Source organism: Phyllostomus hastatus, unplaced genomic scaffold, assembly GCF_019186645.2.
Source record: "Phyllostomus hastatus isolate PE091 unplaced genomic scaffold, TTU_PhHast_1.1 phas_scaffold_182, whole genome shotgun sequence".
Taxonomy (NCBI): Eukaryota; Metazoa; Chordata; class Mammalia; order Chiroptera; family Phyllostomidae; genus Phyllostomus; species Phyllostomus hastatus.
In genome coordinates, this window is record NW_025334013.1 from 18,182,281 (window position 1) to 18,200,224 (window position 17,944).

The window sequence follows — 17,944 nt, forward strand, 5'->3', positions numbered from 1 at the left end:
TTGGGTGTGGGCAGGCCGCGTTAAGGGAGGAGTATGCAAAATGACCCTCTGCCAGTGGCCATGGAGCCGCTGTCCACCACCTCATTCCGTTCTCTCCACATCGGCTCCCTGCCCCCCTTCCCCTCTTCCTGGCCTCCGTTCACTCCCTCTGCCCGCCGTGTCTCTGCACATGTGGATGCCTGGCGGCTTTGTCTGGAATGCTCTTTCCTGGCTTCTTCTCTAAGTCGGTTGCTCCCCACACTTCACCTCTCACCCTGAGTGTCATTTCCTATGGGAAGCCATCCGGCTTTCTTTTTTTTTTTCCTCCCACAGGAAAGCCTTGCTTTCCTTCATTCTCCTCAGCTTGTAACTATATCTTCATTGGTGTGACTGTAGGATTGTTGTCTCTCCCCTCCTGGTCTGTGAGCCCCATAAGGTAGGGGCCGCACCTGGTTTTGTGCACTAGCAGATCCCCAATAGTACCTGGTTCTCACACTCAGCATCCCCTCCAAAATCTGTTGAGTGAAGGAATGGGGTGCAAGAAAACCCCGGGAAATAATGCTTATTCACGAAGCACTTACTGTGTGCTGGCACTGAGCCAGTTCCTGACTCGCATCATCTTAATCTCCCCAACAACCCTCTGAGCCAGGTGGTGTGATTACCCTTTTACAGATGAAGCTAATGAAGTTGAGAGAGGTTAAGTGACTCACTCAAGGTCATTATTGGTCAGTGCTGGGGCGAGAGGCGTGATTCACCTTTAGGTCCTCCTGACTCCAAGCAGCCGTTAAAGCGGTGTGTGGGGTGAGGGTGGCGTAGGTACAGTGGGGGGTGAGTTAGGGCTGGGGTGGGGTACACCCGAGCCCGCGGAGTGTCTCTAGGGAGGAATTAAGGAGCTTCCTCGGCCCAGCTCCAAGCCGGTGGTGCAGCGCCCGCCCCCGGTCTCGGGAGCAGACTGGAGGCCGCCTCCGGGCCACGTGGTGCGCGCGGCGGGCGCGTCCGAGGAGCCCGCATCGGCTCTCAGCTCAGAGCGCTCCGGGCGAGGAGAGCGGGCGGGAGAGCTCCGGGGAAGGTTTGGTGCGGGCGGCAAGGCGGGCGAAGGAGGCGCGGAGGGAGCGAGGCGGCCAGGGCGCTGCAGCCGGCGGCGTCGTGGCCTCTGCCTCGGCCCTTGGAGCTCTCTTCGCGCCTGGTCTCTGCGCCCAGGGCGCACGGTGGAGAGGAACACGGCGCTGGCCGCCCGCCCGCCATGGAGTCGGCCACTTCCACTGACACCGAGCTGCAGTCCCTGCTCCTCGCCACCGCTTCGGACGCCTTCCCCAGCGCCTTGCCCAGCGCTGGCACCAATGCGTCGGGGCCGCCGGGCGCCCGCAGCGCCTCGTCCCTCGCCCTGGCAATCGCCATCACTGCGTTGTACTCAGCGGTGTGCGCCGTGGGGCTGCTGGGCAACGTGCTCGTCATGTTCGGCATCGTCCGGTGAGTCCGCTGCCGAGTGGTGTCACGGGCCTGGACCGGGGTAGTGCAGGGACTGCACATTTGGGACCCTGACCTCGGACCCCAGACCCCACCACCTCCCGGGCCTCGGTACCTCCTGCAGGGGGCGCATGGGGGCCAAGCGCGAAGACCACTTCCATTGAAAGGAGAACGCTGAAATTTGCGGTGTGTGTGTGTTTAAATAACATTTGATCATCTGTTGGCATTCCCTTGCCTCTGCATCAGGCAATGTGGGACTTTTTGGCAACAGTTTGTGTATCTGCCAGTTTGTGAGTGGGTGAATCTGTGTTTGTGACAGTACAAATACTCTGTTTGCTTGGACCTCTGAAACACATAGGGGTGGGCAGAGATGCCCGAGGTGCCCTGGGCCTCTGGGGAGACAGCTGTGTACAGGCTGTCTCTGCAGCTGGGGCGACAGGAGTGTGTGTGTGTGTGTGTGTGTGTGTGTGTGTGTCTGCTCCATGCTGTAGGGGCACTCACCAAATCACACTTGGTGATCATCCATGGTGGTCCCTGTGCTGGTGTGTGCTTATCCCACACTGTCAGTTTGTGATTCTCTCTGTACGAGAACGTGACTATGTGTCATTTCTTGTCAAACCCCTGACACCCTAGAGGGAGGGGGACATCCAGAGTGGCCTTGGACACTTGCGTTTGTGCACTCGTGTGTGTTTGGGGATGGAGAGCCCATGGTTCCTGGGCACAGAGGGCATCCTCTCGGGGTCAGCCAGTCTGGTCTTTGCTCCTGTCCCCAGTGGCCATCTGGTCAGGAGCTCTGGATGTGAGTTCCAGAGGCCTGAGATGCTCTTCACACATGCCCTTCCCATTTTCTCCTCGCATAGGGTTTTTTTTTTTTTTTTTTAACCAAAGGCATCAGTGGTTTGCTTGGGCTGGAGTTTGTACTTTCGCATCAGGAAGTGAGGCTCTCTCCTCGGTATCTGTGAACCTCTCAGGGAGTCTGAAACACCATTGACTTGCCCCACAAGCAGCCCCCCACCCCCGCCCGACCCAGCTCTGCTCGTTCAGACCGGGTCAAAAGGATTGAAAGAAACTCCTAGTCTTATAACAACAAAGATGTCCTGGTATTTACCACTAGTTGAAAATGGGTCCTCTGTGCTGGGTGATCGAGGGCACAGCCCTTAACCTCTCTGGGCCGTGGTGCCACCGGGCAGGGCGGGGGGCAATGGTGGACTCAGAAGTGGGAGATGTGAACTGTGGTCTCAGCGCAGTCACTGATGCCCGTCTGAGCGAGGGCAACGCTCCCTGCCCCACTTCCCACCGGCCTCTGTTTCTCTGTCTGAAGGACAGACACTGGTCTCCCCCGCTGGGAAGTACCGCGTCTCTGCAGGACGGAGCACAGAGTGCTGGAGTACAGTATTGGGAGGGGGGTGTGGGTGTTGAGGGGGCTTTGACATCCGTGATCTCTGGGGGATCTTTGCTCCCCCAGGAAGAGTGGAAGATGCAAGAATTTCCTGTGTTTTCCGTGACTCATCCCCAGCTACCGTGGGCAAATTCCCCCAACACAGGCAGCACTGATCTCTGCTTTGTGTTCCTGTCAGTGATTCTCTCCACTTTGCCTTTGGGGATAGTATAGGGGTTAGAGTTGGGCCAGTCAGTGAATGCTTTAACCCCGGCTCTGCCGCGCACTGGCTTTGGGACTTGGGTAAGTCACTTAGTCTCTTCGAGCCTCACTGTCTTCATCTATAGAATGGGGTAATAATAGGACGTTCTTCAACAGGGCTTTTGTGCGGCGTCGATGGAAGAGCATATATGATGCAGCTGGCCAGGTGCCTGGACCCCACAGTGGGAGCTGTCTGTGTGATGAAGAGGAGGGATTTTCCAGAGTGAGGGAGGCACTCGCCCTAAGGTGGGCCTGACAGTAGCTACTGTTCTGAGGGCTCCAGGGTCCTGGCATATACCCTCTCTTGCGGGGTCCTTGGTGCTCTAGCCTGGGAAAAGCTGAGCGTCAATGTGTGCAGCCCCAGTCCCAGGGCCTCTGGCTGGTGGGCTGATGAGCTCAGCGCCCCCACTGCCCTTGAACTAGGGGAAGGCCTCTCATTTCCAAGGGTCTTCTCAGGGAAGGCCCTGGGCTCAGCCTGCTCCGGGTACCCCCAACCGACCTTCCCCAAATCGCCTCATCAAATGCATCTTGCCAGCAGTGCAGCTAAGCACCCCCGGGCGCCCACTTTGCTAAGGCGTTTCCCTGGCCGACCGTCTGTGTGATAAGCGTATATCTGGGTCTGGATGACTCAGTCCTCACCTACCTCCCTGTCAGGTAAGCATTAGAATCCTTGTCATCGTCCCTGTTTTACAGATGAGGAGTCTGTGGTTCGGAGAGAGGCAGGGTGACTTGTTCTAAAGGCCCACTGCCAGCTAGACGTGGAGCTGAACCCTGGTCTTGTGACTCCAAGTCCGGAACTTTCCTCAGAGCTGCCTGGGATAGGGGACAGTCAAAGAAATGCATGGAAGGAGGAGGCCGAACCGGTCCCTCCTCTTGTCCTAGAACCAACCCTCAGAGAGTGATGGGGACAGAGGACGGTGAGCCTATACATTGTTTGGCCCCATATATTTTAGGCTGCTGTCCTTTGGGGGAGGGATGAGGGAGGCTTGAAGTTAGTCCTTCCCCACTGACTGGGAGACTAGGGACAGGGTGGCTGCCTTGGGGCAAAATCCCAAGAGCAATGGGGAGAGGGGAGCCCAGGACAGAGAGAAGCCTCTGCTCTATCTGTCTCTCTGGCCCCCCATGTGGGGCCTGGCACAACCAGTAAGGGAGTCAGTTGATTGGTCGGATGAATGAATGAATGAATGAATGAATGAATTATGCTTGTCAGTCTTGAGCTTAGGCAGTTTGGGGGGTGGAGGAAGGGAAGGGAAGGTTTGCGAGGGAAGCTCCGGAGGACCCTTGGGGCAGGACAGCAGGGCGGTATAGTGTCACAGCTGGGGCTCTGAAGCCAGACGTCTAAGTTCAAATCCTGACTTTGAAGCCACATGCTCGCTGTGTACTGGGGCTAGCGACTTCACTTCTGAAGCCCGTTTCTTTGCCTGCAAAGTGGGAATGCAACGCATCCTGTGTCGTGAGCATTAAATATGATAACATGTTGTCTCTGAGCCTTTCAAGCTCTTTGAGAACAGGGAGGGTGTCTGTGTGAAGGAATGGAAAGAGTTAACTAGTTCAAGAAAATCCTATGGCTGCTCTGTGCTGGATGCTGAGATGAGGAGATGGGGGAAAAAAAACCCTGCCCTTATGGAGCTTAGAGTCTGGTGGGAGGGTCGGCATTCATTGCCTCGTTACCCAACAAGCTTAAATTTGTAGCTGTGGAAGAATCTGCGGGGGCTTGGGAGCCCACAATGGGGGTCTCCCCGGAGAGGGGAGCTCAGAAGAGGTCTCCGAGGAGCTGATGGATGGGGAGGGGGTAACTGAGTGAACAGCTGAGGGAGGGGCTTCTGGTGGGAAGAGGATGTGGACGAGGCACTGGAAGACAGGAACTCAGGGCTCTCAGAACCGGACGTCACGAAGCATCTCTACTCCTTTTCCTCCTGTGTCCCGCATCTCTCCCCACCTCATGGGCCTGCCTGAGGGGCCCACTCCTCCTCCGGGATGCAGAGAAGGGCCTCTGGGGAAACAGCCCGTGGTTCCTGAAGAGTGAGCAGGATTTTTCAGGGTGACATCTGCTCCCCAAGCAGAGCGTCACTCCCCAGTCCTGTGATGAGAGTTCGGCTGGCCGGTGACCCTGTGGGTCCTCAGAACAGATGCTGGGCAGCCCCTGTTTCCGGGCGGAGTCAGTGCCCTGCACAGGGCTGGTGTCACAGAGTTCCCTTTGGCAGCCCTCTGGGCAAGATGGGGCGTGAAGAGCTTAGTGGGAGCCCCCCCATTTCTGACATGTCACCCCGTCTTCCCTCTGCCTGGCCCAGATCTTCCTGGTCTGCCTGCCCCAGCGTCCAGGTGGGTACACAGAGTCTGTGCTTCTCCACTTGGCCTCTTGTCTGTGCTGCAGCCTGCTCTGTTTCCCAGCCTCCGCCTCTCCCTGCTCCTGGTTTCTGCATGTTGGCACCCCGCTATTTCTCTTACCACTCCGACCCCGCCCTCAACCCCCGCCCCCTCCCGTCCCTCCGATTCTCTGTGTTAGGCTCTGGGCTTCTCTGCCCCTCGATGTCTCCCTCAGCTCAGGACTCCCTGGACTAAATGCTGGCTCTGCCACCTGCGAAGATCTTTGAGCAAGCTGGAGGGCCACTCTGCATCCCAGTTTCTTCAACCCCAAAACGTAGATTCTAGTACCTGCCTCCTAGGCCCTTTGCCCTGAAAATAAGATGATGTTGGTAAAGCATCATATTTTCCCTCCTAACCCAGGTGACTGCAGCTCGGAGCTGGGAGGCTTAGGGTTGAGCCAGGCACCGTGGGCTGGGGCAGATTGTGACAGGTTCCGGTGTCCCCTCTGTCTACTACCCAGGTGCCACGGTTTGCTGGGAGGTGCTCAGGTGTCAGCTTTTCAGGATTGGGGGCTCTGAGTCCCCATCTTGATTTTGGGGGCCCAGCATAAACTCCTTCCCTTTTGTCTCCCTCCACTCTCTTGTGGCCTGGGTCGGGGTCCACAGACCCAGTGCCCCTAGGCCGTGCGAGATCCCAGGGAGGTGACACAGTGCAGTCCTAAAGGTCACAACTGGAGTTCAGGTAGTGCCCCATCTCAGTCCCAGTTCAGTCACGTCCTGGGCAAACAGCCTGACTGCCTGAGCCTCAAGGTAAAATTGGGGTGATCGTTGTACATTACCGGGAGGGTTGGGGAGCTCATGCATGTGAAAGGCTGTGGCCCAGCACCTGGTGCTGTGAGCCCTCAGGGAGCCGGCACCCCTGCAGCTGCTCCAGGCATGCAGAGCGGGTGGCCCTGAGGCCTGACTGTGTTCTCCACCTTGGGCCCTCTGCTCTTCCTGCATTGTCTGCACATTTACTCATTCAATAAGCATCTGCTGATGCTGACCCCTGCCAGACCTGTCCAGCCCCAGCTCCCACTCCCAGCCTCTCACCTTAAGCCTCAGCGTGGCCTCTGGCTCCTAACCCAGCCGTGCCTGTCAGGACCCCCTGGGCTGTTACATGGGGCAGAGCATTCCACATACAGGGAACAGCATGAGCAAAGAAAGGTTTGGTGGATGTTCCAGAGCTGCAGAGGGCGGGAAGGTTCCCCGTGGCTGAGATGAGAGTGTCAGGGCTGGGTGGCTGTGACAGGGGAGAGGGTGTAGGGACAAAAGCAGAAGAGGCCTTGCCAGCAGGTGTCCTCCTCCCCGCGGCTGTCATGGTGCCTGCTGTGAGCTTAGCTTTGACGGGGCTCTGGAGCCAGGGGTGAATCCACCAGCTACAGCCTCTGCCTTCCAAACTCCCGGTGAGGTGCACGTGTTAGAGGCACTCCGTGGACCAGCCCCAGGTAATTGGAGGGAGGACTGAGGAAGGAGATGGCCTGGCGGGGCTGTGTCAGGGGCCAGAGGTTGTACTGAGGCTCCACTTTGAAGTCCGGACAGTGGAAGCATGGGCTGGACAGGCCCTCGGGGGCCACGGTAAGGTGGCCGTGCTGGGAAATGAGGGAGCTTTGGGTCACAGGCCATGGGGAAAAGGACTTTGGAGCCATCAGTCTGTCCCGGATGGGGTTCAAGAGGATGAGTTTGGTGTGGGTGGTTGTGAGGAGCATTGGATGGGGAGGGCCTCAGTGTGGGGAAACCAGACAGGCCAGCTCAGGGTGACGAAAGAGAGCCGTGTGACCTTGGACTGGTCACCGAGACCCTGGCCTCCGTCGTCCCCTGAGGTGCTGTTGGACTTGGAAGAAGGCAGGAGGCTAGGCCAGATGACCCCTGGGGAGGAGGAGCAGGGACAGCGAGCGGCAGCCCTGGCCGGTGTTCCTGCTCTGTCTCCTGGCCTTGACCTGGAGCCAACCCTTCCCAGGCCTTGGGTTCATTCCCTGAGGAGTGTGTGACTCAGACACCAGAGACTGAGGCCAGAGGAGTCACAGAGGGCACTGAGGGGCATCTCCTGAGCTTCTGCCACATGCCAGAGGTTTGTCCAAGCCTCATGGCGGCTCTGCCACTGGGGCTGTAGATGCTCATGTACAGACGAGGGTGTAGGTGCCACTCAGGCCTGACAGGTGCAAACCCAGTTCTTCCTGACGCCAAAACCACTCCACTTCGACTCTGCTACTGCCGTCCACGAGGCACAAGGGGGATGGGGGTGAGAGCGGGGGCGTCTGTTGGAGAAGGCAGGAACAGGGCAGACTACAGACCTCTGAGGCCTCTGCGTGGGGTCACAGCTGTTGAGAGCCTGCATGTTGGAGTCAGACTGACCTGGGATCACATCCCCAGCTGTGCCACTTGCTAAGAGAATGAGGTGGGGCCATACATACAACAACCTCTCTAAGCCTCAGTTTTCTTATCTGTGAAATGGGAGTAGCAGTAGACCCATGTAGGGTGGTTATGAGAAGTTCGCGAGGCATGACGTGAAGGACTTCGGCACAGAGCCAGGCATTTAGTGAGCATTCAATCAACATTTCCTATTATTTCTATTAGTTAGAAGAGGAGTGAGACTTGCTTCTCATTCATCTGATCGATATTTATGGAGCCCCATAGGAAGCAGAATTATTGGGTGGAAACTGTAGGGAAACTTTATCCGTTCAATATTAGAAACATCCCTTTACTATAAAGGTAACACAGTAGTTATTTCAGAGAAAAGCTTTGTCTTTTTGGTGTATTTCCTTCTCTCTCTCTCTCTCTCTTTTAGCCCCCTCTGTGTTTTAATGATGTGAGGATCACGCTATAAATAATGGTTGCATCTTGTAAAATATATTTTGTAAGCTGCCGTTTTGCTTAACATTATGTCATGAGCACATTCTTATGTTAGCAAACATTCTCTGAAAACATGATTTTTTGATGGCTGCAATATTTATGAATGTGTTCTATTTGGGGGGACTTATGTTATTTCCAATACTATGCCAGTCTAAATAATGCATCTGTGAACATTCTTGAACACTTATGTTTGTACACATCTCATAATTTCTTTAAAATTTTTAAAAATTTATTTTATTTTTAGACAGAGGGGGTGGGAGGGAGAAAGAGAAGGAGAGAAACATCAATGCGTGGTTGCCTCTCGAGCACCCCGTACTGGGGACCTGGCCTGCAACCCAGGCATATGCCTTAACTGAGAATTGAATCGGCGACCCTTTAGTTTGCAGGCCGGCACTCAGTCCACTGAGCCACACCAGCCAGGGCACACATCTCATGATTTCTATAAGGAATTTTGCAACTGTCAAAGCTTTCCAAGAAGGTATGGGCACTGGGTAATATAGGGAGCTTCCCATCACTGAGGTATGTGAGGGGACACTGGCCCACCACTGGGGGCAGGTTTGGGTGGAGCAAAGATAAGACAATTTCAGGCTCCTCTCACTATGGCTGAGATTTGAAGAATGCTTCTCGGACACTGTGATCTCAGATCCTCTTTCTCCCCTGCCTGGCAGATGATGCCTGGGCTTTGAGAGGAAGGGGGCCATGCGAGGGCAAGGCATGATTTCATTAAGCTCAGAGTCCTGGGACCTCTAAATCCAATTGGCTGCCCAGAACATCATAACATGCCAGGAAGAGGGCTAATCGTGAGGTGGGCAGGACAGAAAGCCTGGCTTAAATGAGTAATTGCGCATCATGCAGGCTTCAGCGGCCCTATTACCAGCTGGGGGACATGGGGTGGGATGGGGTGTCTGGGTTGTGCTCTGTTGATTTATAGCTCCCAGCGCAGCTGCAGAAATCAGTAGCTTTGTCTCTGGCCTGGGTGGGTGTGTGCGGAAGAATTGTATCTTTTGTCACTTGCCGAATCTTTCTTGGTAAATGGAAAGAACTCAAACTTCAGAGTCCTCTGAGCCCTATTCAACAAACATCACACAAAAAGAGGTGGAAACAGCCTCACGCTTCTCCCTGCGGGAGCAGCCGTTCACCAAGGCATGGCATTTTGAATCATGGATGCTGCTTCTCTTTATTGAACACTTGTTTTATGCCACGTGCCCTGCCTAGAATATTTTATTTAATCCTCATACCTGTGTGAAGTGAGCCCCATTTTACAGATGAGGAAAGATGAGGCTCAGAGAAGAGATGTGACATGCTCCAAGTCTCAGAGTCGAGCTGAAGTCAGGCCATGCTGACCCTAGAGTTGCTCACAACCACTGCCCTGGCTTCTGCCACCTTGTGTGTCATGTTCAGCCCATCTGATTTACAAGGGAGGAAATTGGGGCCTGGGGATGTTCTGTGTCTTTTGAGTTAGAGGCCAAGTCAGGCCTGGAACCTGCCTTCCCTAACCCCTTGCCCCTCTCTTCTTGTGTCTCTTTCCACGCTTGGAATTACCTGGGCTAAGGGAGAGCCAAGGGTGGCTGGAGATCGTGGTACCCGGGAGCGGGAGAAGTGGGTTCCTGCACAGGCGGTCTGGCCTGAGGGCCACCGACAACACCTGATAGGCCCCAAAGAACCCGGGGTTTCCTGGCACAGGGCCTGCAGCTGGCGCGGCAGCCACACCCTTCAGAGGCAGAGAGACTGGGGTTCAAATCCAGGTCTGCTGCTTCCTGGCCGTCCGCCCTTGGGCTCACCTCCCTGAGCCCGTTTTCTCATCCGTGAAATGGAGGAGACAGAGAAACACCTATTGGACAAAGAGGAGAAAGGACTCATGGACATGGACAACAGGTGGCTATTGCAGGGGGTTGGGGGGAGGGATGAGGGGACTGAATGGTAATGGAAAAAATAATATAATTAAAAAAATAAAATGGTATTTGTTGGAAAGACAAGCACCTGTACGGCAGGGTCGTGGTGAGCATCCACGCCGCAGCCCCTCTAAGTACCAGACACACTTCCAGGCGCGGGCGGGCAGCGGTGAGCAAGGCACCGTCCCTGCCTCACGGAGGTGACGTTCTCGTGGGGAAGGGATGGACGATGACAAACCAGACGTGAGGTGAAGGCTGTGGGCAGTGAAGGCACTAAAACGGGCTGGGGACAGAGCCCCGTGGGGCTGCAGGTGCACACGGTGGGGCTGAGGAGAAGGGGGCACTAAGCAGAGGCCTGTTGCCGGGAGGAGGTGTTTTTGGTAGAGGGTACCATGAGGTCAAAGGTTAAGAGGGAAGCTATATGGCCTTAGTGCAGGGCCGGGCCAGTAACAGGAAATTGTTGGTGATGATGAAGCCCTTTGGCCGGTTGCCTAGCACTGGGGCACCGGGGAGAGGAGTTAAACCAAAGGAGAAAGGCCGCTTCTCCAGGTCAGCCCAGATACCCCTGCAGGACAGATGGAGGTATATCTCTTTCCCTTGGTTACAAGAGCTTATCCTCCTGAAGTGCCAGGAAATACCCCTCATCTAGTGATTTTCCATTCCTTCCTGCGGGGGTGGGGGGGGGGTTGTCCTGCCCAGAGCCGGGGGTGGGGCAGGTAGCCCCCAGACACTCCCTCCACCTGCTCTGCCTTGTCCTCCCAGATAAGAGAGGGCACAACAGCAAAGCATAGCATGTTGACTCATGGAACTTCACAACCAAATCAGAACCCCCGACCTTTCCTGAGTGCTGACGAGGTGGTAGGAGCTCTGCGGGTGCCTTGTATACGATCTCACTTAATTCTCCCCTCTCTGGGAGGTTGGCACCATCCTCCTCTCCCCCTGGCAGATGAGGACACCGAGGCTCAGAGATGGTGGTTCACTGGCCGAGGGCCACAGTGGGCAGAGGCAGTCAGCCTTTGCTCCGAGGGCCCCTCGACTCCCAGAGTGTGTCAAGTGTGAGCCAAGTGTCCACAGAGCGATGTCCGAGAAGAAGGTCGAACTCATGATACCCTCTGATTCCAACAGTAGCAAAAGGACTTTTTCCTACAGCCAGAGACTGGGAGAGGCCATGGAACAGGAAGACTGGTTTATAAAGTTATTAAAATAATCAATTGTTAATAAATAAAACAAAAGTGAAGCTGTGCCGTGTGTCAGGCAGCGGGAGAAGTGATGGGTAATGCACAGCCTGGCTAAAGGCCCAGGGGTGGGACACCTGGGCTTTTCGGAACAGCCGACTTTGGATCCTGGTCCTGTCCTTTCTACACTCCCAGACAGGCCCCTCTCCCCTTGGGGTCAGCTTCCTTCTGTGAACAGAACGGGTGTGTATTGATTGACAGCCACTCCCAGGGAGGGTGTTGACTCAGCAGTGGGGGGGGGGATGGGGGGGGGGTGTGTGAAGTGCTCTGTAGGGGGCCTGCCTTACCCCTTTGTCCTCAGAGTGTGCCTGGGGCTGGGGGACAGGATAGGCCACGTGTAGCATCCACACAGGGTTATTATAAATGATGAACTTGTGGGCAATATTTTTACATGGGACTGTGGGATTGGAGCCTTTTCTTGGCTATGGTAAGGACCATTTCTCGAAATGGTTGAGACCCTGCCAACCGCAGCCGTGGCCAGCACGCGCATGCGCTCTGGTGATAATGTCACAAGACTTCGTTCGGGAGACCCGACAGGAAAATCTCGTTTAGTCCCTACAACACACTGGGCGGCGGGAAGAATTTAGTGTGCTTGTTTTACAGATGAAGAAGCGGAGGCTCAGAGATGTCAGACTTTTGCCCAAGGGCACCTGCATGAGTGTCTGTCCGCAGAGGAGTCTGCCCTCTCTCTGCTTTATTGCGCTGCCTCTCATCACATTGGACCCCCGCCACGACCCAAGCTGGCGGTGGTTGGCGCTGCCCTTCTCCAGGCGAGGGGACCGCGTGGCACCACCAGCCTGAGCCGAGAGCCTGGGCCTTTGGGTCTGTGTCCGTCGGGGCCCTCCCAGAGGACGAGAACCAGTAGGGTGTGTTTCGGAGAATTGGCTTGTGTGACCGCGGGGTCTGGCTGGGCAGGTCCGAAATCCGCAGGGCAGGCTGGGGGCCTGGGACCCTCGGGTGACAATGAGCCTGTGGTCCACAGGCGGAATTTCCTCAGGGAAACCTCAGGTTTTTTTTTTTTTTAACATGTTAATCACAGTAATTTTAATTCTATTTTGAATTACACTGGAAACTGCATTTTTGTCCTAGAGGCCAACCTTCTTTGTCAAGGGTACTCTCCTTTACTTGAAATCAGCTGACTGTAGATCTTAACCACTTCTACAAAATACCTTTGCAGCAACACCTAGGGTGGTGTTTGACTAAATAACCAGCTACTGTAGCCTCCCAAAATTGATGCATAAAAGTAACCATCACAGGGTCAGAGGGACCCAGCTCCAGTCCTGGTACTGCCACCTGCGGGCTGTGTGACCTTGGGCAAGTCTCTCTGCCTCCCTGACCTCTGCCCCCTGCCACATGCTGTGAGAGCACTTACCACAGGCATTTGTTATGAGTATTAGATCAATGATGTAAATCCAGTGTGTTTGTCCAGCGCCTGTTACATAGAAAGAGTGGAGACGCACACAAAAGTACATGGTCATGAAATAGTGTTTTCTTTTTTTAACTTTTCTTTATGGGAATATCTTTTTTTAAAAGATTTTCTTTCTTTATTTTTAGAGAGAGGAAGGGAGGGAGAGAGGGAGAGAAACATCAATGTGTGGTTGCCTCTCATGTGCTCCCTACTGGGGACCTGGCCTGCAACCCAGGCATGTGCCCTGAGTGGGAATTGAACCAGTGACCCTTTGATTCCCAGGCCAGCACTCAACCCACTGAGCTACATCAGCCAGGGCATGTTTTCTAATTGCAGCACAATTGTTTGTTCCTGGGATTGCCTTCCCTTTCACATTGGCTGCTGCTGGAGGGCAGGAACTGTGTCCCATTCATCTTCTGTCCTGTTTTCCGGCTCAGCACCTGGCCCTAAGGAGCTATCACTAAGTATTTCTTAAATATCTAGTTGACACATTATTCATGAGATTCGCTCTGTTGAGTTGGGATCTATAATAAAAATCCCCCAACTACCAGACAAGAGGGAAATAAAATGTGCAGGCACCTCAGGCCTCTGTTCTCTCTAGAACAACCCCTTCTCAGCTTAGGGGATCTTTCCTCCAGGGGCCTTCTCTGAGTCTTCTCTGTGTCCCCACAGTGCCCTATGTGGCCCCCATCAGAGCAGGGACCACACACATTTTCAAATACGTGGTTGCTCCTCTCTCTCCCTCTGAAATGGGTACATGTGGGGCAGGGGGAGAATCCTTTGTTCATAGCTGGAGCCCTACCCTGGGGGCTGACACTCAGACGTCACGTCAGTAGGTGTTTGTAGGGTGGGGGGCATGTCCTCCTTCCAGAGACCCATGGGGTGACAAGTCACACTTGAGGAACTCTGCATTCTTGGGGCCTCTCTTATGTCTGGCTGCCCCATCCCTCGGTCCAGCCACCCTTTAAGCCAGAAGCAGAGCCAGGGTGATGGAGAAGAGCTTCTCTTCCCTGCTTCCGCAAGCATGTTGTGGCTTTTGAACGAGGAGTCTGCCCTGTTTACTGCTGACCTTGGTGGCCTCCCTGCTCTTGTTCAGCTCAGGGGCCCTGTGTTTCCGTGGTCCAGCTGTTAATCTTCTCCAGTGACACACTCACTGGGTCTCATTATAATTAACCACTTTTCCTTCCTCGGGTTTTGCCAAAACTGAGACAGCTAATTAATTTCTGGCCACTTGCCACTCCTGTTGAATGGTGGGCGGGGAGAGAGCCCGCAGCCCTTGCTGCCCGGCTGCCTCGTTTTTTGCCGGTCCGAAGAGCAGCCACCGCAGCCACCGTTTGTCTGCAAATAGGGGGAACCCTGCCCTGAACCCCAGCCGCCTGGCAGCTGCCCTATTTAAGCTGCTCCCCACAGTGGGCAGAGCCTTTGTGATCGCTGCTCCAGGGGTGCCTCGGCTTTCTTATTTGTAAAACAAAGGGGTTGAACTTGACATCCAGGGCAGAGAAGGTGTGGTGGAGGTTAGGAGTCAGAGGACCCGAGGCCCCACCCAGGCCCTGCCACCCCTCGCTGCTGAGGGACTTTTGGTGAGCTACTTCACCCCTCTTTGCCTCAGCGTTCCTCACCTGTACAATGGGTTTATAATGCTCACCTCCATGGTGGCCGTGCAGACCCAGTGGCATGAAGAACACACATGTGGCACTTGCTGTGCGGGGCAGTGGGCACCTGGTAAGCGCTCAGTAAACACTCTCAGTGGCCACCTTTCCCTTCAGTGCTAACATTCTGTGTTCCTGACGACCAAAGTCCTTTTGCTGGGACAGCGGGGGAGTGGAGCAGTGTTAACAGACATTGCTTCTGTGTTTTAGGCCTCGGCTGGCCAGATGGCGAGCCCCCCGTAGGAGCTTCCTCGGGCTGCCACGACAAGTTACGTACACTGAGTGGCTTAAAGAAATGGATTCTTCACAGCTGAGGAGGCCAGAGGTCTGAAACCAGGCAGGGCCACGCTCCCTCTGGGGCTCGTGGAGGAGCCCTTCCTTCCCAGCGGCTGTGCACACTGGCAGCACTTGACCTCCCTGGGCTTGCAGCTGCATCGCTCTGGTTTTTGCCTCTGTCCTTTCATGGCCCTGTGTTCCTTCTGTCCGTGTGTTCCCTTTTGTGAGGACACCGGTCACGCTGGAGTCAGGGCCCACCCGAATATAGTCTGGCTTCCTCTTAATGAATTTCGTCTGCAGAGACCCTGTTTCCAAATGAAGGTCACATTCTGAAGTTCCGGGTGGACGTGAGTTTTGGGGGCACCTATTCGACCCAGTACCCTCTTAGGGCTCACTTTTCTCCTGTGTGTGAGGACGGCGGTGGTAGCAATTTCGTAGGGTTGTTGGGGGGATGGAATGAGATAATCTGTGGGAATGTTATGCTAGAGTTCGGGAGAAGATGTCAGACAGTCTAAGCCCTGGGTCTGTGTAGCTGCTGTGACGGAGATGGTGGCAAAGATGGTGACAGTGATGGAGACGGTTCCACCCATGGACCTGCCCTTCCTTGGTCATCACCTGACACAGGGCCTAGAATGTAGGCATCTACGAAGGGCCCAGGGCCACGGCAGGGACTCCGAAGCCTTGGATGGGACGGGAGCTCCCTCTTCCTTTGGCCTCGGCTCTCTCAGACCCTCATCTGGGCCTTAGCTCTTGGGAGAGCAGCCTGGAGAGGTAGAACCTGGCCTCCCAGATGTCGGGAGAACCAGTGCTCTATGTAACCTTGTACCTTACGTCTTCCCCTTTCCAGGCCTCAGTTTTCCCATCTGTAAAGTGGGAGAGAGGTTTTGAATTCATTGTTGCAGGTGAGAGCATCTTCCGGTTTTGAAGTTCCAGCACAGGGCTCCATGTGCCACCCCAGCGGTGGCAGGTTACCCAGGGCCAGCAGGGGAGCCGGGTTCCTGGGGTTTCCAGAGCAGCTCGGCAGGTTCACTTGGGGCCTGTTTTCCTCATCTGGGCAAGGGGAGAGGCTGCGGTTCCATGAGCGTGCCTGGCAGTGTGCTAGGACATCATAGGCGTGAACTCATTCGACACGTGGGATTGTAAATAATGCCCAGTTTGTTCACAGAGGAGCAAACGGAGGCTCGGAGGTGTTAGAACCCGCCCGAGATCAGACTGTTAGTTAGAGGCTGAGCCGGGGCTTAAATCTGGTGTGTCCTGTGCCAAGCTCTGTGCTTCTCCCCGGTTTACACCTTCTGTAGGTTAAGGGCTGCTCTAACCCATTACCACACACTCGATGGCCTAGGACAGCAGGGGTGTGTTCCCTCACAGTCTGGAGGCCAGAAGCCTAAACCATGTCTGCGGGGCTGCACGCCCTCTGACGGCTCTTGGGGAGAAGAACCCTGCCCTGCCCCTTCCAGCTTCTGGTGGCTCCATCCCTTGGTTTGCGGCTGCATCACTCTGGTCTCTGCTTCCATCTCCAAACGGTTGTCTCTTCTCCCTGTGTTTCTCTTACACGCACACCTGTCATTGGCGTTAGGGCCCACCCAGACAGCCCGGGAGGGTGTCCTCTGGGGATTCTGAATGTAATTATGTCTGTAAAGACCCTTTTTTCCAAAAAGGTCACATTCATAGGTACTGGTGGTTCAGATGCGGATGTATCTTTAAAAAAAATAAAATATTTTAAAATTTATGTTTAGAGAATGGGGATGGGAGGGAGAAAGAGATGGAGGGAACTTCGGCTGATGTTCTACCAGCGGTGAGGCCAGTCAGGTGAGAAGTACATGGAAACCACATCTGGTTATGGGAGGATGCAGCCAGCCACGGGGCAGAAACCTGGAAACCTGTCCTCAGAAGCCGTCTGTGCTGGCTGGGGCGCGTGTCCACGTGAGTGGAGTGAGGTTGCAGATCCCACAGAAACGGATTTGGTCTCAGTACTTGCCTGGGGAGATGGGAGAAGGCCAGGCCTGAGCACCCTTTTTTTCCCCGTGACGTGACTTACCTGCATCATCTCCGGGCCTCCTCTGACCGAAGAGGTGGTGTCATCTTCTCTCAGATAGTCACATTAATTAATCCATGAGGACAAATCAGGAGGGGCTCCGAGGATGGCCACACAGTGCTGGGAAGGCAGCTAACCAGAAAGCCGTAACAGCTAACACGCACCGAGCGCGCACTTGTATGACTAGGGTCTCACCACAGCCAGATGGGGCTGTGTCCTGTTACATTTCCATTTTCCAACACGTGGCAGGGAGCAGAGTTAGTGTTAGATTCTGTGGTTTCGTGGGCAGAACCAGGAAAAACAGTGCCAGGTAAGAAGGAGGCAGTCTCAAGCTCAAAGAGAGAGAGAGAGAGGGAGAGAGAGAGAGAGAAAGAGAGAGGAAGGAACGAAGAAAGGAAGAAAAAAAAGAGAAGAAAAAAATGAAAAGAAGAACTTGCCTATCCAGTGAGTTGCGCCAACAATGGGATGGATTGTGCCCGCAAGCAGGGAGTTCCCTGTCTCCCACGCACTCAAGTAGGAACCACGCAGCCGTTTGGAGGGAGTGCCGTGGAGGGAGTGCCCTCACTGTGAAGTTTCCTTCTGCTCAGATTCCAGGAGACAGTTTTCTCTAGGAGCCCATCAGATAGCTGTGTGCACGAAGATGTTTATGACGGCGTTATTTATGATAACAAAAGCAGAAATAATCTGTATATGTTTCAATAGGGGATTTATTAAGTAACTATATTCAGAGGCCTCGGTATCTGTGAGTGAGACTAGATTTAGCCCGAAGTCTGTTTTCGTGTGGTCCTTGAGCGAAAAACCGTTTTTACACTTTCAAAGGGTTGTTAGAAAGGAGAAAAAGAATAGCCCTGGTTGGTGTGGCTCAGTTGGTTGGAACATCATCCCATAAACTGAAAGGTTGCGGGTTCGATTCCCGGTCAGGGCACAAGCCCAGGGTGCGGATTCTGTCCCCAGTCCATGTGTGTGAGAGGCAACCGGTTGATGTTTGTCTCTGACATCAAAGTTTCTCTCCCTCTCCCTCCCTTCCTTCTAAAATCAACCATGTCCTCGGGTGAGCATTAAAAAAAGAACAAAGAATACACAGCAGAGACCTTACATGGCCCAGAAAGCCTAAAATGTTTACTCTCGGACTCGACAGAAAAAAAGGGTTTTTGTCCTCTGGACGA

At 54.6% G+C, this 17,944-nt stretch overlaps 1 protein-coding gene across 1 annotated transcript in view; it reads left to right on the plus strand.

The window, feature by feature from the left end:
* Positions 1 to 1,049: 1,049 nt before the first annotated feature.
* The window catches only part of OPRD1 (opioid receptor delta 1), a 31,162-nt gene continuing 14,267 nt past the window's right edge, over positions 1,050 to 17,944 (plus strand). Inside the window, exon 1 of the mRNA XM_045859355.1 lies at positions 1,050 to 1,449. Coding sequence (XP_045715311.1) covers positions 1,223 to 1,449 — 227 coding nt within the window. The 5' untranslated portion in view covers positions 1,050 to 1,222. The remainder of the gene's footprint in view (positions 1,450 to 17,944) is intronic.